Genomic DNA, 23999 nt, shown 5'->3' with positions numbered 1-23999 from the left:
TTATCTATATCATATTATCAGGACCGAGAGAGCACAGATGCACCCCGGGAAGGGAGGGGACTGTAAGCACAAGAGGGAACGGCTTCATCCCTTCTCTCCTGGCACGGGGAGGGGACTGCGGGCAGAGCTGGGTAATGATTTGTCATTGCAAAGGCTGGGGTGTCTCTTTGCAGAGGAAATCTTGGCTGTGATTGACAGTTGGGCTGTTTTTTTGCTGCTTCGCTTGCTGTTGACAAGTAATAATGAAGCTTTGTCAGCCCATCATGGACATGGATATGCCAGATTACGTTGACTCCTTAGACTCCTCTTATACCATGCTGGAGTTTGACAGCCTTCGGATGCTCCCCAGTAGTACCGGTAAGGTTTCTTTTCACTTTCTCTTGAACAGCCTCCACTACCTTTGTTGTAAAGCTGAGCACCTAGGAAAGTCAGGTAGGAGGTGTGGGGCAAAGGGTGAAAGGGATAATATTTAAGCAGCTGACTTGTCAACTTCTGCTGTATCTGCGGTTATGTTTGGGCTGAAAGGGGACCCTTTCACTTGACAGTCCCACTTTGAATTATTCTTTTCCCTGGTGGGCTGAGCGTCACGTCCTGAAGGGCCCACAAGGTATTTCAGAGGTTGGTAGAGCTCTTCATGGCATGCCATAGGTTTGCTCCCATAAGACATCTTAGAGGAGTTATTTACCAATATTTTTTACTTAAAATGTTTGTTTCATTGCTATATATGACTTAGGTTCATATTTAATCCTTGGAAAAATGCTGTCTCAAATGGAATTTGTCCGTTACTCAGGCAATACACCATCTGTCCTAAGCTGTTCCTAGGTACTTGGATTGAGAAGCAATATCCAAATGTAACTTCTCTTACATATTTTATTGGCTACCAATGTAGTCTAAAAGCCTGTACAGCAAGCAAAGAAGTTGGGTGCAAGGCGTGAGTGTTTATATGCAGAGACTTTTGCTTTATTCACAGAAATAAAGTATGTTCACAGAAACAAATCATGTGTGATATTTAGGTTTTGAATAGTCAAAAGTACTCTGACAACACTGTTCTATGAAATTAATGGTTCATTGTGTGAAAAATAAAAGACATTCAGTCTTATAGCATGAAACCAATCATGTAGCCAAAACAGATTCCAATGTTAGCAATGCCTTTGGAGAATTTGGCAGCATTTCATTTAATTTGTTATGAATCTGAGTGAAATTAAGATGGGATTTTCAGGGTCTCACATTTGCTTATTAGCTGTGTCATCAAAATAAATCAGAGTTTCAGTGGGGTTATTATCTACAATACAAAACGATTAGGCTTATTATTGTGAGACATGGAGGGACATCAGGAGGCAAGTAAAGTTAGAAGGCCCAAGGGAATTTGAATTTAAAGTTGACTTCAAGAAAAACTTGCTCTGTCTGCAAAAAAAGGGTTTTCAATATATTGTTTTTCTGACAGCTCCAGAAAGACTGGATCTTGTTTCTTATTCTTGAAGAAAGGTTTCCATTTGCCATCCTGCTCCAGAAATGTTATTTAACACAAACGTTTCTCTTCGTCACTTGCTGCTGAACAAAGGGATATTTTTTTACTTTCTAGAGTGGCACAAATCTCCTCAAAATTCAGTATAATTTTGCAAATTAGCTACCAAATCCCATCTGGGCCTCCTTGTTGTTTCATGCAGTGGAACTGACAGGTTGATTCTTTTCTGAAGTTTATCTACCTCAGTATTGTGTTATTTGTCTAGCTGTTAATGAGTAGCCAATCCTCTCAGAGCCTAGCTGTTTTGAAAGTAGCTTGTTTGTCTTAGGCAAGTGTCCTCTTCTGCAGTTTGTAAAAATAACTTCAAAAAAGACCTGAAATATCCATGCATGGAAATACATTGCTAACCAGACAAGTTCAGTTACCACAGGTAACTCAAATTCACACAGATACTTCATAGTTTCAGAAATATTTTTTAAAATGTCAGAATTAAGAAATAGTCTCATTTTAGGTATTTTTTAACAAATGTACAGGTTTGTTTTAACCTGTATCTCTCCTATTATTCAAGATTCCTCTGTATTATTTCACCTAGTAAATCTAATGGCAGCTTTGCCCTTTATAAACACGATCAGGAAGGGGAATAATGTTTATTTTAATGGATTCAGAACTGTTTCTTTCATTCTGAACAGTTTCAAAAGTGAAAATAAGAATCTTTTCAAAAAAAGTCAAAATTTCTTCAAGCCAACTGTTTCCTTCTTTGGAACACTATTTCATCAAAACTTTATGCTGATTAATGATGGGGAGCACTTCTGATGATAAGCTTTAAGCTTCGGGAAGCTGCCATAATTTTGAGATTTGGCTACATACATAGTTTGGATTTTCCACCTTTAACTAGCTCATAATTTCCCAAATATTTTGAGACTCATTCAAAATAAAGAATAGAAACCATTATGGGAGTGGAGGAAGAGTATAAAAAATGGTCTGTTTTAAATAGAGAAAATGTCAAAAGGAAATGAACAAAAATCAATGCTGATCCTGTCTTTATAAAATATGTCTTGTAACTGCAGAAATTTTCCCTTTCTGTACAAACTTTTTTCCTTTACCTTGGCTGGCATTAGAAGCCATATTTTCACTGGGTTTCTATGTGCTGTTAATACCCATTTCCTCAAGCTCTGTCAGAGTTGTCATTTTGCTTAAAATACGAAGCATTATTGAAATATCGCACTAATTCTTTAGTCTAGTGTCAGCAAACACTTTATCCTGTGATGATGCTCGCTCTCCTGTCTCAGTACTCAAATACCACACTGATTCTTGGGGCTTTGGCACAAGGTTAGAGAAACACCTCTCCCAGCCCTGCTGCAGTCAGACCCAATTCAGACCATGGAAAAGCCATCAAAGATCTTTTGACAGTGCCTGACCATCCCTCAAGCTACACACATGCTTGTGAGGAGCTATGACCCTTGTGGCTGTCCTCCTGGTCATTGTTACCATAGGATTTGTGAACAAATCAAAACTAGGGTTTATATCTCAAAAATCCCCCTTTATTTGCTAAAAGCTGATGTAGAAACCAGGGTGACCTGCAGATGGCCGGGGTATCAGTGCTCGCTCCCAGCCTGCCCTACATTTGTATACACAGGTTTCACAATGCCGGCTTTGGCCACCAAGTTAGACTGTGTGTACATGCCCTAAACCCACATTTATGATCTCTTTAAGTTCTAGCCCAGTACATGTAACTGTGGGATTTGTCATCTGCAAATTGTGCACACCAAGACTGGCTTGGATTTCTGGGTAGATAAAAGCAAAAGTCATTCTGGAAAGCATTGCAAGATAATTCTCCTCCTATAAGATGTGCATCTGGAAGAGATGTAGACAGTAACATAACTGAAAGGAAAAGCAGCAGCAAGGTCAGGTACCATGTAGGTCTCCAGCCCTGAATGGAAGTCAGATACAGTTCTCCAGCAGCATCCTCATTAAGACCATCCTCACTGTCATCTCCTATCACTGTAAAACTTGGCATCTTCACCTCAGCCCTGATTAGGTAATGACTTACATACAGAGGCAGTGGGTACCAAAACTTTGTATGCATTTTGATTGCAAGCTTGGTTGACCCCAAAGCCAGTAAGCTACTGGGACACTCTAATCAGCACTAAGTTGGCATTGCAAAACCTGTGCACACAAATGTAGGGCTGGCTGGGGGCTGGCACTAGTGCCCTGGCAATGTGTAGGTCATCCTGACTTCTACATCAGCTTTTAGCAAATAATAGAGGGGGAGTTTTTGAGATATAAACCATAGCTTTGATTTATTGTCCACAAATCCTATGGTAACATGACCAAGAACCCAGCCAGCAGGGTTGTAGCTCCTCACAGGCATGTGTGCAGCTTCAGAGATGGTCAGGCACTGTCAAAAAGATCTTTGATGGCTTTTTTCATGGTCTTGAATTGGGTCTGACTGAAGGCTGCTTATAAGCAACTTACAAAAGATTGTTTAAACTTCAGAGTTTTCTGTCAGTGAATATCCAGGACAATGCCTGGTGGGGAGTCTGGTTAAAACCATGAGACCCATGCAATGTCAAGATGAGTTATGGTTTCTTCTTGGAGAACATCATAATCTCTCCAGGAGAAATTTCGGAGGCACTGTGGCATGACTTAGGAACTGTTCTGTTATACCATAGTGATGAGTGTCTATAACCAACGCGTGTCTGAGCATCTCTTTCCAGGGTGGTCAGGACAGTTGTGAGCTTGTTTCAGTTGTGAGCTAGTCAGACTTTGTTCAGATCCCATCTCAGTGTGGTGCTGAGCTCAGGTAGCAACCCCTCTAGAGAGGCACAACACATTAATAAAGCTCTGAGCCTTGTGTCAGGGCTAAAGGAACTGGTCTACAGAGTTTTTTCCTGCTGGTTTCACAGGCAGGTGACTGTGCTGACAGGGATCCATGTTTTCCTCTGCCTTTCCTAGCAGTGATCAGTCCAGGGAAAACCCAGACATTCCCTAAACACTGTGTAGGTTTGAAAGCCACATTGAAACAGTTTCCTGAGTGTGATATTGGTTTTGTCTTTGTTATTCTCTGAGCTAATTCTAATTTGGAACTCATCATTACTTGGTGACAGGATTTTGTAATTAAATTTATAATAATAATTAACATGTACATACTGGCTTAGGGCTTTCCTTTTCTTTATTGTCTTTTCAACTCCTGTTCATGTTCAAGCTGAAAAGGGCACATGACTACCTAATAGGGACTGAACTTTCAGCTATGTATCTGCCATTCAACTAAGCTGTAGCCCATGGGTTTCTTTGTGTTTTCATGGGTACAAGTGAAGGCAAAATGTGATTTGCTAACTTCCATGGCCCCTCACACACTCAGTTCTTATGGTTCTTCCTCCAGTAATACTTTAAGGCTAGACAATTAATTTCTCCCTTATATCAACAAGCAGCTCTTTGCATATCCTACTAGCATGAGGGAAGAAGTCTTCTCTGGTGAGCAAATGCTTTCCAGCACCAGGGACATTCTACAGTCTGGACCCATGTGAAGGATGAAAGGCCCATTGGAGGATCCAAACTCTATGGTCTTGGACTGATTCCTCTGAATCAGTAGAGAAAGCATGAGCAGACCGAAGAGAAAATTGGCATCCTTATGTTTATTTGTTGTGGAATTTTTTTAATGGAATCCAGCACATTCAGTGCCTTTGTTTGCGGTCAACATGTTCCTTCAAAAAATAAATAGATGGAGCAACAGATGCACAAATGTTTAAAGTTACAGTTATCCTTGAAGGAATATTCTAGTACAACCCCTTTAATACTGAGGTATATAAATCAAAACTAAATGAATGATTATTATGTAAAACAAAAAAACGAAAATCAATATAAATTACCATTAGGGACCTCTGACACAGACAATGTTATCAAAGGGCCCAAGTGCCACTTTCTGACAAATGTTAGAGCTGGGGGAGCCTTGCCTTGATTTGGGGAACAGGTAAATCTCAATTCCTGTCATTATGACCAAAGGATGATTTCGATGCTGTCATTTTTATTTGTCACATTGCTTCCAACTTGCTAAAACCTAAATATTTATTCGTCAGTATTTTAGAAGGTGAAATATAGATCAAAAGGGGCTTCTGGGGGAGGAGGAAGGGAAGTCTGACCTTTGTTTGTGAATTCTTAGCTAAAAATATCATAGCCTTAGCTAAAACCTTTCCAGGTTTTGAAAAGCTAAAGCTTTTTTTGGCTTTTGATTACAATTTTCATTGCACAGCAAATATTTTCACTATAAATTTTTGATGTGTATTCATACACAGAAATAGCCCCTCTCTCTGTATATATACAAGTTGTGTGCGGATTGCCCAGAGCTATTTTTATGCATTATGCATTAGAAAGATCTCTCTAGACTGCCCAGATCAGGTGCCAATTCCTCCCCTTTGAGTAATTTTCTCTAGGATTTCTCATTGCTCAATCCCAGAGCAGCTGAGCTTTCCTCATCACTGCCCGTCCCTTCCGCAAGGCAGGATGTGTCTTGTCCCAGAGACTTTTCTGAGGTCACTGTAGCACAAGATCCGCTCCCCTGGCGCGAAGAACGCGCTCCCAGAGGTGTGATAAATTCATAAAGCCATTCTGCAGTGAGTGCCCAGGTCAGGACGGACTCCACAAACATTCCTGCTCTTGGAGAGATGTAAACACTGTCATCTGCGTCTCCTCAAGCGTCTCCTTTATTTTTTCTTCCCCAAGCCGTGCCTCAAATTAGGAGGATTAAGAGGGCAGCGAGCCTGGTGGTTGAGGCTGAGGGAGAAGTTTAAAGGGGAGTTTTCAACAATGTATACACACAGCTCAGGCCAGGCAAGGGCAGAGCTATTCCTGCCCCAAATGAGAGGGTGCAAACAGAGGACATGACAGAGGGCATTCATATGACCTAATTTTAGGTCCCTAATTTAGAAAGTCAATCTTCCTGCTCCCCTGTATTGCTTTGCAGTGTAAAGCAATGGGCCTCTTTAGAGGGCAATTCAGAGCAGGAACCACACTTAGGAGAACTAAAGTGGTCCCTGTGTGAGCTGCTGTCTCTATCTTCCAGCTGCAGAGGATCTCTCAAGAGCAGCCTTTTACTTCCAACACCTCTGTCATGTACACAAAGTGCATAAAGTATTTCATCTTTCCTGCCCCTTCTGTCTCTTGCCTGCTTTCCATTTATTCAAGTTAATGATGATCTTTTCGTTGCCTTCTGTGGGCACCAGATTTGAACTATGTTTTTCATGTGTCTGACTGAGGAGGTGGCTCCCCATCCCTCAAAAGCATGTATCTCACATCCAGGTAAGGTTTCTCTGCATCTGTCAAGAAAAGTAGTGGTAACTGTTAAATTATCATGAGCATGTTGGGTTATGCAGCTTGAAATCTCTCTGTCTGCTGAAGCAAAGAACCAATAGCAGAAGCAAAGCAACTGGGTTACTCTCACTTGAGACTGAGAAGAGCAACACCCTCAATCTGGAGGCTTTGCTAGCAATGCATGCTGCGTGTGCACACGCGTGTGGGGCTGACTCAGCACGTGCTTTGGTTGTAAAAAGCAACTTGCTTTCAGCTGTCTCTGGTTTCCATCACAGTCTAATGGTCTCTACTGTCTGCCCACAGAGACCATCACAAACGAGCCGGCAAATACCAACCTGCTCACAAACAGCATCAGCTCCCTGTGCTCCATCTGTGGGGACCGGGCGACTGGCAAACACTATGGGGCATCCAGCTGTGATGGCTGCAAAGGCTTCTTCAGGAGGAGTGTCCGCAAGAACCACGTCTATTCCTGCAGGTACCTTCCCTTTTCACAATAAATAAATACAATTTTTTGATGCTGTAAATTGTTTGGGGTGAAGATCAGGTTGTATGGTGGGACCCCTATCCCAAATACCCTATTACCATGCTGTGAATACTAACAGTAATACTGCAGTCTAGTTTATGGCTGGAGGACAGGGAGCTAAGGTGTAAATTATGTCCTATCTCATCTTGGACCCTGACACCTTTTGTGGCACTGAGTAATCCATTTGTTGAGTTCACTGCTGCTGCTTTCCCTATGGTGTAAATCAAGGGAAACTTATAGTCCTGAGGTTTGACCAGTGTATATAATATATAAGTAGGGATTCTGGGTGTGGAGTGACACCTCAACACAGCCAAACAAGGGAAAACCAAGGTGGCAAAGGACCAAGGCTCCAGAGATTTCATCTCAAACACAGCCTTTCTTGATTTTCCCAGTAAAAAGCATCAAGCATCTAAGAGTCTGTCACCTCCAAAGGCTTCACCTCTCCTACAGCTCCATTTTTGTTCTGAAATACATTGAGCTATTATACTCTGACGTATCACTGATGATTTTACAATCATTCTGAGAACCGAGCATGGACGAGTGATGATTCACGTCCACTTTGGTACGCATTTGAGAGCATTTTTTTACCAGGAGGAGGCTGTAAATTATAAAGCAGCTATCTTGGTTGACCTTAGAAAAATGGTGTTTATTTTAGCACAGGAGGAAGGGGGGAGGGAAAAAGTGAATACACTCAAGCCCTTCATCTCTGATTAAAACCTGGAAGTTTTCTTTCTTTTCCAAAGCTCTTCCTACTTTAAGGGCGTTTCAAATTCTTGCCATATGAGTCACCCTCTTTGTTCAAAATGTTCCTGGGGTCCTTATCACTCCAGCCATGAGACACCCTGGGGTGACAGGAGTGTTCACACACGTGGTGACCATCCCAGGAACCACCATGCCATAGCTACTACTGATTTCATTGAAATCTCAGCTCTCACTCCCCTGGAATGGAGTTGTTGCCCTTCCCCATGAATCTCTGTGATATCTGGCAGCTCGGGGAAGATCCACAGCACTGAAGCCAAGGAAATGGCAAATGCTCATTTGTCTGCACACCCTTATTTGGTGAGCAGCGCTGTACTTAGCCCAGCTCAGAGCTCTGCTGTTTATCGGAGACATGAATTCCTTGGAAAGTTTTTGGGCCTTTGTACCTTTGGCTGTTTACAAGTCTGGGAAAGTGCCTCAGCTTTTACAACCTGATGATGGTCTCAGAGCAACCGACATCGTCTCTTCTCTGTGTGGTAGATTTCTCTTCCATCCTTTCATCCGCCATGGAAAGAGCTGCCAAATCTACCTTGAAAGCACATAGGTTCCTAAATCCTACATTGAAATTGAATTAGGAAGCTATGTGCCTGAAAACTAAGCTGCAGACACAAAAGAGGCTTGTGGCCCATAATGTGATTGTTCTATACAAAGCAGGACAGTGTTAACATCTGGGATCAAACAATCCCTGATGCCGAACACCCAACAACTGTCTGGAAGTGGGAGATGGAGTTCCTACTCCTGCGCAACTTGAGTCACATTCACACTTTCACAGCCAAAACCACCCCAGTCGTTGCAAGGTGGGTGGCCTGAAACTGCTGTGCTCCCAGCTGGCAGGAGTGATAGTGGGGAAGATGAGGAACTGGGCCAAGCCAACATTGATTCAATCCATTTCTTGCTAACCTTCTCTAGGTTCAACCAGTGCATAGTCGGGTGAGGTCTGAGACTGTATTTCTTACTGGGGCTGCTAGGGGTGAGTGGGTTGCAGTTACGACGCTGGTTACTCCATGTTTTATTTCTCATCTCCTCCCAGGTTCAGCAGACAGTGTGTGATAGACAAAGACAAGAGGAACCAGTGCCGGTACTGCAGGCTGAAGAAGTGCTTCAGAGCTGGCATGAAGAAAGAAGGTAGGCATAAAAAGACATTCTAAATCTGCCTGCTGCTGTCCCTGGCCCTGCTTCCACTGCAGAGCATGGTGGAGAGCCATGGCAGCACTGGCCCAGAGAGTTGATGCTTATGTGTCACAATGAGAGACTTCTTATTGCCTCGAAGGACCCATTTTCTCTCTCTCAGATGGTAGTTTCAATGAGAGCTTTGTGATGGTATTCACCCGTCCTGGGAGTCTGGTATCTCTGGGATATTATCATACTCAGAAAGGGATGGGCTTCCTCAGGGTTTATTTGGTCTCTAAGTTCTTCACAACAGCAATTTCCTTGCTACACACCTGCTAGCTGTGACAATCTCAGCATGAACCTGCCACACTTGGTTTCATAAATGACATAATTTAATAATTTAATAATTTAATAATAGCTGACTACTGCAGAGTGCTTTTGGTGGTTGACTTGCCTGATGCTCATGTACCTTGGTGCAACCCATTGGCCAAGGTCTAGCCCAAACACTATGCCTCATGGTATGAGAGCTGCTCCTCCATGGGACAGAGCTCACAGGCAGCACTCACAGAGGTGTCTGGCTCCTGTGTCCTGTGAGCTGGGACCTGAGTCAGAGTCAAAGCCTTCAGTAGTGTTATCCTCATGGCAGCTATCACAGAACTATAGAGCCACTGTTAGCACCCGTACTGAAGGACCAATCCAATACTGGCCTTTTGTTGCACTTCACATTGGCTCTATTAAGGAGGTGGATCCTTGTAGAGCATTTGGGTACCAGTGACCATTAGGAGGTGCCCTTCCAATGTAGTAAAGGAAATACCAAGTGTTACCATGCCTAATCCTAAGCAAGAGAAAAACCACTTCTATTAACCGATGCCTTACCTTCCTAGAGCTAGCTTCCCTGGGAAAATATGGGACCTACCAGCCTTTCTGATCTGTGCTCATCCAGTGTGTGCATAGTGGGATACCATGTATAATACTGCTTTACTTACTCCAAGCTTTCTGGGCAGAGATTGTGTTTGTACACTGAGTGGATAGCAAAGTGGGCACCCAACCCACCATAAATGCTACATCCCCCTGATGTGCAGGATGATGGCTTCAACGCTCTTCACCCTTCTGTTTTCCAGCAGGGCTCTGTTTTCCAACCCACTGACAGCTAAAGGATGAGGGAACTGGAAAGGAACTTAAGAGTTTCTTTCCATGCCACGGAGTTAAACACCCCCTACCCAAGGGGTGAAGTCATGGTCCCACTGAAACCAAGGGGAAATTTTTTGCTGATTTCTGGTAATTCATAAGATTTCATTGGTGATGAAAAAAATCTTCCAGCATTCTGACCATATGTTTTCCTGAAGAACAAGATGGCTTGGGATCTGGCATAAGTCATGGATATAGCAAAAGTGCCTGTTGCTTTAACTGAGAAGTAATAGAGTAAATAGAGCAGATGATTGATAGAAAAAAATCCCAGCCCTCATATTAATAAAGACCAAATCAAGGTTGATCTGGTCAGTTCTAGATGGGGACAAAGCCAACTGCCAACATAATAAGCTCCATAGCTTGGGAAGGCTGAAATATGATTATCAGCCCCATTCTTTGAGCTGAAGCATGATTTTTATTGTTTTTATGGTAAAAGTTATAAACCCTTGGCTCCTGCCTTCATTATTGATTGCACTCAATGGAAGATGACTCACCTCAAGTTCCACATAGCCACATTCTTTGAAACATTTTATGAGTGCACAGCCAGGTTGTGTGCACACAAACTGCTCATGTGTTTAATAAGGAAGATTTTAAAGCACCTTGAGCAACTGCTTTGCAGAAATCAGCTTGGCTGACCAGAGCTATATCCAAAGCACGTGTGCAGGACTGTGAAAGAAACTTTCTTGCACAATTGTGTGCTCAAAAAGAACACAGATATTTGCTTTAGGGTGGTTCTAGATTAATATTAAACAGTATTGCGAAGTATTAGGGAAAAAGGGAAGACAGGTTTTGGGGTAGAGCAGTACTAGGTGGATACAAATGCACCAGCTCATGTTGGGAGATCACAGCTGTGACATCCACACTTGCCCAGCACATAACCCATTGACCCAGGACTGGCACGCAAGGGTTTGGCACTCTCTTTCTCTGGCACACCACTTTCCAGCCAGCCCGTATAATAGCAATCAGACTTTCCAGGGTGTGGTAATAGCATTGTTTATTCACAGCAGAGGGGAAGAAACTGGAAATGATCCTTTTCCCAGCCTGTGTGTGTGACAATACACCTGGGGTGGGGTGAGCAGGGTTGTGTCACCCTCATATGCTCCCCACTGCCACTGACCTACTGCTCGACGGGTGTATGTGCAATACTGGAAACTTGCTGTTCCCCAGCAAAACTGACTGATAAACTGGAATTTTGGACCCAGAGAGTTACTTTTTTCCAATCTTCCTGTGTTGTAAGACATGATGTGACACATTTGGATCTTTCTTTTCTTTTTTCATGTGTTTTTTTTCCATTTTGGAAACAAATCTAGTAGGTGAGAAATGGTGAGGAGCTCTGTTACACAGCATGGTAGGAGGAAAAGTCCTGCAATTAAAACCAGTATGAAACAAACACATGAACTAGCTTTAAACTGGCTGAATGTAAGGGCAGTAAGGTCTGTGTGAGGGACTTAGCATGAGCTGATCCTGGGAGCACAGCATAGTCAGCCTGTAGGTTCAAAATGGGTTTGAAGCAGCTGGGCAGAGGTTGTTGAGGAAAGCATCTGTAGGGTCTTTCAGGATGTCTTGTTTGTACACTCTCAATTTGATCCTGCTTTTGGAAAGGACCAGGACTGTCCCACACGAGGGCTACACCTCCAGGCTTGTGCACTGAGATGGGATCCAGGTTCCACTTGTGCCAGTGAGAGCACAAAAGGGCCAGAACTTCACTCTTGTGGAAATTCCAGTTCCCAGATTTCCTAGAAATTAGCTAATTTGGGAACACTCCCATCCCAATTACATCTTTGGTATCAATAATTCACATTAATAACTACAAGTAAACAATCATTAAAGTTGTGATGAGGACAGAGGAAAAGGCTTGTTTGAACACAAAGCCCTTCTTAACTCCTGAAATGCCACTATGATAAGGATTTAAGATTTTTATAGGAGATTTCCTCTTTTACTCTTAATTTGTGGTTAAGAATAGGACTCTAGCTTACTGAGGTCTGGGTCTTGTGGAAATTTTCTCTCTGTTCTCTCATATTTTCTCTGTTTGCACAGGAGAATGTTTGATTTCTATTGTTTTACACAATATTACCAGGCAGGTTTTCAATCACTACAACATCACTGGATGAGGAGTGGACCAGATACTTAAACACCCAAATTAAACAGCAGGCTACTATTTTTAGCTTCTTACTGAGATCATGTTTAACCTTGAGTAAATTAGCAGGGTGTGATTTTCCAAGTGAGCCAGGTCATCTACTTGTATAGAGCTGGGCATCAGAAAACCTGGAAGCCTTTTAAAATGCCAACATTGCACTGTCAGGACCCAGTTTGCTGGTGAAAACAAAGGGTTAATATTTAACTTCCCATCCCCATTTAATATAATTTATGCGTGTGTATGGACTCCCTGGGTTTAATGCAGAAGTAAAAAGAATTACAGTATCATTTACTGACACAATATAGTAGGAGGATTTGAGGCTATTTTTTAATTTATATTTAAATTGGGCAGGTTTATAGAACAGTTTTATTAGGGTATCACAGAACCTCTATCTTGTTTCATACCTTTTATTTGCACATCTCTTCTGCCAGCATTCAGAAGGCTGGGACTGCCGTTTATTGCAAAGATGAATGGAAATGATAAAGGATCTTCCCTACTTTGTGGTAGTCATAAATTGAGCCAAAAGCCTGCGAAAGCATTAAATGTACATGTGCCATTGGGATTTATTTGCAAATAAAATAAACCACGCCTACACAATCAGAGGTAGCTTGGGGAAAAATAATTATTTGTGCCTATAAATTAACCAGGCAGCAGGAGTAAATCTACAGATTTATAGACAGAAACACTGTGAGTACTGAATGCCAGCACCATGCTGGGGCACTTGCCTCCTCCTGCTTTCTCTTTGTGCTATTTATTAACACATTTCCAACTCCACTGGTGTTAAATGAAGATGTTTTTAGTGGAATAATAATAGAAACGATAATTCCCACGTAGGCAGGGCTTTAACCTCTGCAGCTGCTGTGGAAAGTTACTGGTTTGCTGCTGTCCTCTTCCAATCAATGCCTTTGCCCATATTTCTTGGACTGCCTGGAGCTTCCTCCGCACAGGTTTTGTACCAATGTGGCAAGGCAACAAGGACAAAATGTTTCTGAAACAGGGGTTTGTTGCAATCCCACAAACACACTGCTGTTTGCTCAAGAGCCGCCGTGTGCGTTCTGCAGCCTGATGGCTGCCAGCATCCTTGATGGCAAAAAGGGCCATCTGCGCTCATGGCAAGAAGGGCCTTGGCTTGCCCTCAATAACAAAACCCCTCCAATGGCTCCTCCACGTCAGATGGAGAATATGTTTGTTTTCCCATCCGCTTCCCACAGTCAGGACATGCCTCAACCATGGACAATTCCCTGGAGGGAGATGCAGGCATCATCTTGTCCTCTCTCCCCTTTTCCCAGAGGAAAATCCAGGTCAAGGTCACACTGTCCCTGATCAGCAGCATCATGGGGACTTTCTCCCACTGACATCCCCTCTTGCGGGGCTGCAACAGCCTTTGATGGTGTTTATTGGCCTTGGGAATTGGAGTGCTGTGAGGATTACAGGATTAGAGGAAATAAAAGGAGGAGCAAAGCTCTTGACAGGCACATGCTGGCAATAATCCTTGGGAAACACTGGGATTTTCATCCTTCCCACAAGTTTGCTGGGGTTTATTGACTGCAAAGCCAAGATCAAGTCTGAGCCTGAGCACCCTCAGTGCCAGCACACCCCTCGAGCACTCCCAATGCCTCACCAGGAGTGACCTATCCCTTCCTTTTTACAAGCACAGTAAGTATAGCAATATAATTACCACACAGTAATAGATTAATTTTGTGGCAGGTAAAACATTAACTCCATTGTATCTAATTCCATCACATCTTGGGTACTTTCAGTGATAACACCCAAATCACCTTGAGAAAGTTGTTCTGTACCATCCACTTACACTTGAAGATTGAGCTTATCAGAGCATGAGGGAAGCACTGAAATATGTGCTATAAAAGGACCCAGAAGGAAAAACAGGCTGAGGCTGCTTAAAGGTGTCTGCCACTGGGGACTAGGACCAGGTCTGCCTGGGTTCATTACCTAAAATAAGATGTGTAACTTGGTCAAAAAGGCAAAATTTGTACCTTTTCTTGTAAGTAAGCAAAAAGAGCCTTATTGCCCATAGACAGCTACATGGGGAAGAATCTGATACAAAACCAAGCATAGAAGGTTAGGTGGGGACTTTCCAAGGATGTCAGTGATGACACGGATTTGAGCTGGCTTGTTTCTGCTCAATGCTGGATGCTGCTGCTGTCTATCTGTGTACCAAAAAGACATGAAGGTTTGCTCTGTTCCAAAGGTTAATCATAGATTATGGTTCCTATAACCTCCTTCACCTTCAGAGTGCTGGGGATCCCCGGTGGGTGAGCAGCCTTTTCCATCACCCCCCCATGCATAGGGTAATGTATGCTGTTGCCTCAGGTAGGTTAGCAGAGCGTTCCAAGGGCTGCAGTGGGTTTTTTCTCTAAACTGATGTGTAATTGCCTCTACGTAGTGTCTACACAGCCTGAAAAGACTCCAGTAATATGCATGTCTTGCATCCATCCAGCCCCTTGCAGCCATTCAGGCAAGACTGACCCTGGGATGCTGAACGGCTTTGATGGCTGGACCAGCTCAGCAGCGAATGGGTCCCCACTGACAGCCCCAAATCCTGGAAAATAAACCCTGTGCTCGTGCTGATAACAGGAGGCATTGATTTTTGTCACTGTTGTTTGTTTTCTGCCCTTTGACTTTGTTGGCCTCTCATCAGAGGCCGATTAGGAAAACAGATCAGTGGTTGGACATGCGCTGACAAAAACTCACCTTCCCACCCTGTGTGTGAAACAGTGCGCATGTCTCCTCCTTTGCATGAACTCAGAGAAACCTGCCCCGTGCAAGGAGTGATGCTTCCCCTAAAGCAGCTCCCAGCAGCCAGGAAAAGCCACAACAGAGGGATGGTGAAAAGGTTTTGATGGCTCTGCAGAAACAAAAGTTTGCTGGAATAATCTTCTCCAGTGGCCACTTTTGAATCAAAACTGCGCTGTTTCACATCCAAGGGGTTAAAGCAGAGTGAGTCATGATTTGGCAGCTATGTCTGAGTCATTCCCCCTAAATAAATGGGAAAGGAGCCTGGAACTGCTGTATGAAGAAGGAGGGATGTGGTACATTATCACCACATGGTACATCTTCCTGTTCCCTCTTCTTTAAGGACTTGACGATTGCCTTTCCAAGCTGTACATAGGCAAGACACGTAAGATGTCAGGAAAATGCTGAGACTGCATTCAGGCTCCTTCCTCCAGCTCCCTATGGCTTTGTTGGCTGCTGGAGGAGTGCAACGGGACTTGGTGGAGAAACTAACACTGAAAACAAGGTTGGACTAATCCTGCTTTTTTTCTGCTACTGTTTTATTCATGACTGCAGTGGAGTCATCGGCTCTTGGAGCTTGAGTTGCAAAAATAAGCTGTCAAAAGTGCAATAAGTCCCTTATGTTCAACATGCAAGGTTGATGGAGCAGGGGGTTGACGTAGCTTGTCCTTCAGGGAAAAGGATGGTTTCAAGGGTGGAATAGGCCTCAAAAATGAGTGTTTCTTTTGTCTAATTCACCATGACATGCCCACACCATTCTATTTGCAAAAGGCCTAGGGCTGATGTTCACTTGGCTGTGGTCATTGTGGTGTGTCCAAGGTGTGTTTTATCACTGTTATGAACAGTCAGGACACTCGGAGCTCATTTGCAGCAGTGTTTTGCCCAGAGTTAAAGGAGAGCTGGAGCCAGACCCTGGCTGTGGTTTGTTCTATCCGCTGTATGCCAACAGTGCATCAGGGTTGCACACTCGTTGAAATCAGCAGCACGATGGGCAAGTCTGAGGGGATAGTTTTAAGGGGAATGGGTGATTTTTAAGCTTCCTTTCTTTGGAGCTACCTTCATGAAGTGACTGCTCCTGCTCACTGTGAGTGGTGCCCCTAATACCTCAGGGGCAGGGGACACATTAAAGCTGCTTTGAGGTGGGATCAGAGGATGGCTTCTCCAGTGCTGCGGTGAGATGAGATGCAACCTCAAGCGCATCCTACTGTACCAAGAGCTCAGGAGGTGAGTCCTCTATTCAGCCATGGCAAGGAGGGTATCAAAGGCCAGGACTCCAGCAGTGTGGGTGCATTGACAAAACAAAATGGTCGACATCACATCCCCAAACTCCTCCCTGAGCTACACCAAACCCAGTGGGACATGCTAACATCCCTTAAGCACTGTTCTGACCATCAAATGGCTTTATCTCCCAAGGTGCTTCTGTGCTTTGTCTTCTCCTTCTCTGGGGCCCTTTTCCCCTCCTCTGGGGCCTGTTTAATCTTATTCCAGCATCCAACAAGAGTGGATGCTCTTGCAGGCACTGAAGCCACAGCCACGCCTGTTTGGGGACCACAACTTACAGCAGCCATGGGTTGTGTGGGGAATTTGCTTGCTAACACAACCACTGCTCACTCTCATTTCAGCCGTGCAGAATGAGCGTGACAGGATCAGCATCCGCAGGAGCAGCTACGAGGACAACAGCTCACTCTCCATCAACGTGCTCACTCAGGCAGAGGCCATGGCACAGCAGGTATGAAATGCAGTGACAGCCCTCCAAACAAGTACATGGCCCTCAGCTATTCCATACAAGGTTACAAACTGACTGAACCAACCAGAACTGGATCTTTTTCTGCCCTTGGATGGCTCTTGCACAAAGCCACAGGGAAGAAAATGCCTTAGAGACAGCCAAAACCAGACAGTAAAAATCATCAGTGCATTATCAAGACAACATGTCCTGCAAGGAGCAGATGCATCCTTTGGCAAGTGAGATGCAAAGCTGAAAGCCCAAGGGCTGAGGGATGTTGCAGACCCCGGATCCCCTCTGCCTTAGCCTAAATTGCTGCTGTACCCTAAAAACTCATTGCATTTCATACAGCAGTTTATCCCTCCTTGCTGCACACTCTGTCCTGCTCAGAACATATTGTTCCTGAGAAGGCTGATTATGTCTTTTCTTGTAGCTTTAGTAGGGCAACAGTTTTAGGGTAGAAAAATAAAGATAATGGAATTGCTGAGCTTCAGCTAACTCCAATTGTTTTCTCATTTCATATTCCACAATAAATTTCACCCTGAGCATCCTTTAAATTCTTATGCAAATATTCTTTCCCCACTGAAATGCACGGTCCAGATGTTGCACACTACATGCGTCCACTTCCTTTTCAAAGAGTACTGTTTTAACCCTCTGCCCACCACACGGCTCTTTAGGGATTGAAATGGGTATTTCGTGTCCCAGACAGCAACTTGGAGGGGAGAAAGGCTCAATACATGTAATGCATTTGGCTGCCTCAAGTGGTGGAAGGAAAGCTGAGACCCAGCGCTGCTGGCTACTGTTAGGAATGGGAATATCAAAATCACATTTTGTCCTGAGCCAGCCCGGAGAGTGGGGAAGGAGGCGGAGGAGGGAGAGGTGTCTGTTGGGACCGAGCACCACCTCGTGGAAGCTTCACCATGGGCTGTACGTTGGACACTTTAGACTGCTGAGCATATACATGTGCAGCCACAACAGCAAACACCTTAACAATGACCTGATGAGGTGAACGTCTGCGAAAGCTCCCCGTGTTATCAATGAATCACTGCTATGGAGAACGGCAAGGTACCACTAATCTGGTCCCAGTGTAACCGGGTCACTTCTCTTTCAGTATTCATCACTGAGCCCAGTGCACAGCACGGACATTGCCATGAAGAAAGTGGCTACCATCAACGATGTGTGTGAATCTATGAAACAGCAGCTTCTGGTGCTGGTTGAATGGGCAAAATATATCCCAGCGTTCTGTGAGCTCCCACTGGATGACCAGGTATAATGAAAATGCCTCTTCCCTGAAAACCACTGCCTTCAATAGGAATTGCCAGCCAGTCCTGTCAATGGGAGAATCTAACATTGATGTACAGATCACCCTATGAAGAGCAATAAACTATCAGGAGAGAAATAATAACAAAGGACCAGGGACTGGTTAAAAATAAGTCGAGTAATCAAGTCCCCCAAAATATAAGAGTTGATCACTTCTGTATGCACAAGGACGCAGGCAAAAAAAGAGTAATTTTCCTTTTATTATTAGCTGATAATTGAATATAAAAGCCATTTATTTCATAAGAATTCACATTATTCAAGCCTTTGTCCTTTCAGTTGAAAACAACTTTTTATTTAGTTTGCCATGAATGTTAGACTTCTGAAAAGTGAAGCTATACTAATAATATGCTATAATATACTTATAACTTCTAATTACTCCTAATTGTATGTTATCTGTACATTTCTCTCTTCTGTGCCACCTCCAGGTTGCCTTGCTCAGAGCCCATGCAGGGGAGCACCTGCTCCTTGGGGTAGCCAAGCGGTCCATACCATACACTGATTTTCTGTTATTAGGTAATGTAATGAAGTACACTCCTTTCATAATTCACACATTTGAGTTATTGCCAAGTAACCTGCCTGCCTGCAGTCCTCTCTGCACTCCTGGGTCTGTTCCTCTGCCTTGAGATTGAAGTGCTTGAGAATGTCTCTGGATACATGTAAAAAGGAGCAAGCAAATTCACTGGGACTTTTACAACTGTTCCCTTACTGCCTTAAAAATGTGGATGAGAAACCCCCCAATATTTAAATTGCATGTCAAACTGAGCTGCCTGGACACAAGCAATGGGGCCTTTTTTTTGTATTGGTACTTAAAAACTTAGCAAGAAGGTCTATTAAAAATTATAGTGAAAATAGGTTTTTCCTTTCCATGTAGCTCTCTGCCACCAGAAACACAGGCAGGATTATTCTTGGGAAAATGAGAATACTGGCCTGGAAAGCCACACATTAAAGCAAAGAGGGAGGGATAACTCCGTTTAAAAGAACAAATGCCAAAAATAAAGATGCCACACCACTTGCAAATAGATGCTAGGTATAACAGAGGGTAAACCAGAGCAGAATGTGAAGCAGGCTTGAGTACAGTTTGTGGTGCATGACATGTGCAAATGAGATAAACAAGGACCAAAGGATAAGATCCATGGCTTGCTTCTGACTTGTGAATCTCAACATGAAGCTGCACACTGGAAATCTGCTGCACATGGGCACTGGGACTACGGCAACATGCCTTGGGGTAACTTCTGGATGTGATTGTGTGCGCAGAGCTCGAGCGAAGTTGTGACAATGGATTTCTCTTGTCTCCCCAGGGAATGACTTCATCATCCCAATGCACTGCCCAGAACTGGAAATAGCTCGTGTGGCCACCAGAATCTTGGATGAGTTGGTGAAACCCTTGCGGGACATCCAGATCGATGACAACGAGTATGCTTGCCTTAAAGCCATCATCTTCTTTGATCCAGGTAAGCTTCCTTCCTGATTTCCAAGCATGGGGTTTGAAGAGGAACTGGGGGCTCTCCGATAACCAGGAGAACCCTTTGGCAGCAGCTCTACATTTCATCCTGCCTCTGCTGTAACAAGCAATACTTAGCAGTGAAGTAAGGACATTTTAGAAGCTACCTATTGCTGAACACTTTACTATTTAGCAAGTATTAACTCCAGCCAGACCCATACCCAAGACTCTGCAGACTCTAAAGCAGTTTTGCTCCTTCTGTAGCTTGGCTTCAGGAAATCCCATCAGACTGAAATGAATGAGATAACTATTAAGGACATATATGCCTATACTGAATTATGCATAAATGAAGTGAGTCAACTGAGCATCAGTGTGGAGCATCCATCAGAGTTCAGAAAACAGCATTAAAAGCCAAAGACAGCTGCACTGTTCGGAGCACCCAGAAATAACAAGGATGTCTGTTAATGGATCTTGCTGGCAGCCAGTACCAACCAAGGGCAGGGATGATCCGTACAGGATGGGGAACAGGGAAACACACAGAGGCAAACAAAAGCTTGTTTTGAACCTTTGCTGTATTAGCATTCCACAAACACAGGGGGTTCTGTCTCAGACCAGGTCCCCCCAAGCATCCCTGTTTCTACATGCCTGCACCACACACCGCCTCCTCTTGGAGTCTCTTGAGTGTGTATTGCCCTGTGGTTTGGAGAAGAGATGAGGAAACAACCCCAAGTCCAGAACAATGCTCTTTTGTCTATTAGTATGGAGAAATAGGAGTAACTTCCATTAGCTCTTTTTTGCTGTGTTCACTGGTTTGAAATCAAGACACGGGAGTTTTACAAACATCGTGAACTTTGGCTCGCCAAAGAGTCTGCTGTAAACCTGAGTAAGGGTAGTATGATCAAAACGAGTTTGACAAACTACCTTCTCGGCTGATTGGTATCTCAGCAGAGCTTTAGATCATTGAGACAGTGAGGCGCTGGGATTACATCTGAAAGGAAAACTGCAAAGCTCCGCAGAAGAGAAATTAATTCATGCTAACAAGTAGGCATGTCCATAGAGTTACATGCTGACATACACTAACTTGATAACCACTTTACCTAATCTCTTGGCACGATGATCCTGAAAATGTGGTGCTTGTGGATTCTTTTAGACAGTGAAGAAAATGGTCCAGTGAGCCAGAAATCTCAGTTTTAGATAGCAGGAGAGTGGAAAGCTGTAAATCCCTGCACTTCACCCTACCCAGAGTGCACATTCTTGCTTAAGCAAAGCTGGACCAGTGGTGCATGAGAAACAGACTTGACAGGCTAAAGACAGGAAACCAAGATAAGAATCTGATGCTGCAGTGGGTGGAATTACGCCATATAGGCACTAAACCTGCATGGATTCAGTACCTGGGACTCTTTTCAGGGGAAAATTCCAGGCCTTGGAAGGACAGATATGGTTCAAATTCTAAATCCTTCTTCTTCACTAAAGGCAGTAGCCAGATGTGCCCGTCTGAAGCAAGATCTTACTTTCTTACTGTCTCACCTCAATTTCCCCTCAAATTACTTTTTCCCCTCAATTTCCCCTTACTGTTTCCATATTCCATGTGAGATATACAGTAATGGCAGCCTAATATTAACCTGTCAGATAAACATGGAGACTCTGACAGATAATTGTCAGAGGATCACTGCCATCTCACCGTTTTTCCTCTGCCTGACTGACAGGGTAACGCTTTCTGGTTACACAGGCCAGCAATTACCTTCCTTTTTCCTCCTCCCAGACTGTAAAGGCCTGAGTGAGCCCGCGAAGGTGAAGAACATGCGTTTCCAGGTCCAAGTCAACCTGGAAGACTACATCAATGACCGCCAGTACGACTCCCGAGGCCGGTTCAGCGACATCCTCCTCCTGCTGCCCCCGCTGCAAAGCATCACCTGGCAGATGATAGAGCAAGTGCAGTTCATGAAGCTCTTTGGTGTGGCCAGGATTGACAGCCTGCTGCAGGAGATGCTGCTGGGAGGTATGAACCCTGCTGGGACATGACAGCAAAGCTGCCTTATTTCAAAGCCGTTTACAGGGCTTCATGTCTGGGTTTGTGTCCTTCTCTGGAGGACATAACAGTAGAGAGAATTGGGTCTTGGGAGGAACGAAGTGAAAGCTCACGTTGAATTGAAGCTTGAATATTGTTCCTTCTCACTCCAACTTAATCCCCAAGCCTTATCTTTCCAGCCCATCCCTGAAAATCTGACTCAGGATCAGTTAGTGGGTGCACTCTGTGTGCTTCACACCAGTGGAACACTTAGACTTTTAGGCACCCTACCAAACTGATGAATCTGTAAGAAGACAACATGCTTTTTCTTAGCAGTATGCAAAAATTGTAACTTTCTGGGAAACCCTGATAAGAGCAATAACTGGGGGACACACAGAGGCAAATGAACAGTGCAGTTGGGTATTATTAGCTGAAACCCCAGCCATGCCAGAGATTGTCCCTTGCCAGTGAGAACGCTGAGAGCAAAGAGGACAGAGAGTGGGAAGGAAGCAAGGACAAGCCAGGACATGGAGGTCTTCCACATTATCTGAATAAAAGATGTTTGGCCCAGAGCATCTGGCTTCTCCATAACTATACAAAGAATGATGTCTTTCCCATTTCCACTGCAGGAACCTCCATTGATCTCCAGTACCAGTCAGGACCTCCCAACCTCAACCTGGAACCGCTGCCAGGACACGTCCTCTCAGGCAACATGAGCTCTGTGATTCACACTGCTCCAGACCGTACGTGTCCATTTATACGCTACTAGTGTCAGCATAACAAAGGGACTGGATAAGAGAAGCAGTTAAGAAAAATACCTTTAGGTTTATTTATACACTTAAGCATTACACTTGAATGGCCCACCTTGCCAACTCTCTTACCTGCTTCTAAAGAGAAGCTGAGATTTTCATGATAGCATGATCCAGAGGGATTTGAAACGCTACTACACATCACAAGTTTAAAAAAGAAAGCAATCAAGATTGGTGACAGTGTGCTTCTATGAACGTGGGCAGCACTGGGAAACGCCACAAAGCAGCACAGATGGTTATTAGTGGCGAGGGTTTCCCTGCGTAAAGCATCTTGGTTGCTGTCAAACAGAACAATATGACCAGAATACAAGACCGTCTTCAACCTCTCCAGGCACTGCTGCTAGGCAATGGCTATTGGTTAAAGCATTTATCCACTGTAATAGCAAATGGAGCATGCAATTAAAAAAGAATAATGTGGGACATGAGTTGTAATTTAACAACCGCTCCCATCTAATCACCATGTCTAGCACACACAGTGTCCTTCTGCCAGTTACAGTCCTATACCTCTTGCAGCAAATTTGCTGTTTCTGAGCCATATAAATCTTAGTATCATGTATTTTAGCTTTTTGGGCTTGTTTTTTCTAAGCTGCTTTACAGCAAGGGAGATTAGAGATGTGTTCTGTAAATGATGTATAGTGGCCAGCAGGTAGAGCTCTCCTCTGATGAGGAGAGGAAGGATTGAAAAGCAGTTGGGGGAATTTTGCCATGTGCAAAATACTGAGAAGAGTTGGTATGTGGTTACCAGTCCACCCTGTGCCTCATCACAAACCAGGAAGGAAGAATATGATGGAAAATGCCTGAATTCAGGATGGATCCCTCTGCCCCGTCCCCCAAGCTTCTGCCCCTTGGTTTGCAAGATAGTTTGGTGATTTCATTTTGGCACGGCTCTATCGAACAGCATCCAAGTCCATGTTAACCCTGTTTCTTTTCTCTCCCACAGCTTCTCCTGAAACATCCCTTCCATCTCCTTCTACAAGTACAGGCAGTGAAGACTATAAACTAGGCTCTAGTGCAGGACCCAACGCTGTAGCACAGCTCTTGCCTCAGACAGTGATACCCAAGCAGGAGATTCTATAGGGAGAGGTGGAAAGAAAAGCTGGGAGCAATGTTGAAACTGTGCTGAAAGTGAAATGGGCCCTTTCTCTTTCAGAGGCAAAGCACAGCAACCCCCTGCCTGTACCTGGATCTCTCAGTCACACTCTTTCCCACCCGTGAGTCAAGCACCAGATACCAGACTGCACCAGAAGCCTCACCATGGGTCTTCCCACCACCACTGCCCTCATTTCATAAGGGATTCGGGCTAATGCCCTTGTCAGTAGGACCAAGACTGTAAGCTTCCCATTGCATTTGTTATCACCCGACTTGGTGTGATCACAACCCTTTTAAAGCCTTCGGCTGCTACCTTCATAAAACCAAATGCCTTACACAGTTCCTGGTAATCGCTACCGAGTACAG

At 44.0% G+C, this 23999-nt stretch overlaps 1 protein-coding gene across 3 annotated transcripts; it reads left to right on the top strand.

The window, feature by feature from the left end:
- Positions 1 to 213: 213 nt before the first annotated feature.
- LOC133280360 (hepatocyte nuclear factor 4-beta-like) lies at positions 214 to 23999 on the top strand. 3 transcript variants are annotated; one of them, XM_061475022.1, is made up of 10 exons: positions 214 to 357; positions 7076 to 7247; positions 9085 to 9179; positions 16866 to 16972; positions 18078 to 18233; positions 18712 to 18799; positions 19585 to 19737; positions 21490 to 21726; positions 22365 to 22478; positions 23695 to 23999. In XM_061475022.1, exons 1-10 carry the CDS (start codon positions 243 to 245, stop codon positions 23757 to 23759), a joined length of 1302 nt encoding a protein of 433 aa, XP_061331006.1. In that variant the 5' UTR covers positions 214 to 242; the 3' UTR covers positions 23760 to 23999. The 3 variants fall into 3 exon arrangements, with proteins under 3 accessions (XP_061331006.1, XP_061331005.1, XP_061331007.1); XM_061475021.1 differs by having other exon boundaries at positions 23485 to 23828; XM_061475023.1 differs by lacking the exon at positions 23695 to 23999 and adding an exon at positions 23485 to 23613 and having other exon boundaries at positions 22365 to 22539.

Source organism: Pezoporus flaviventris, unplaced genomic scaffold, assembly GCF_033815535.1.
Source record: "Pezoporus flaviventris isolate CSIRO_AGI_PZ_B2104156 unplaced genomic scaffold, CSIRO_AGI_Pfla_v1 ptg000082l, whole genome shotgun sequence".
Lineage (NCBI taxonomy): Eukaryota > Metazoa > Chordata > Aves > Psittaciformes > Psittacidae > Pezoporus > Pezoporus flaviventris.
This window is presented reverse-complemented; position numbering and strand designations above follow the sequence as displayed.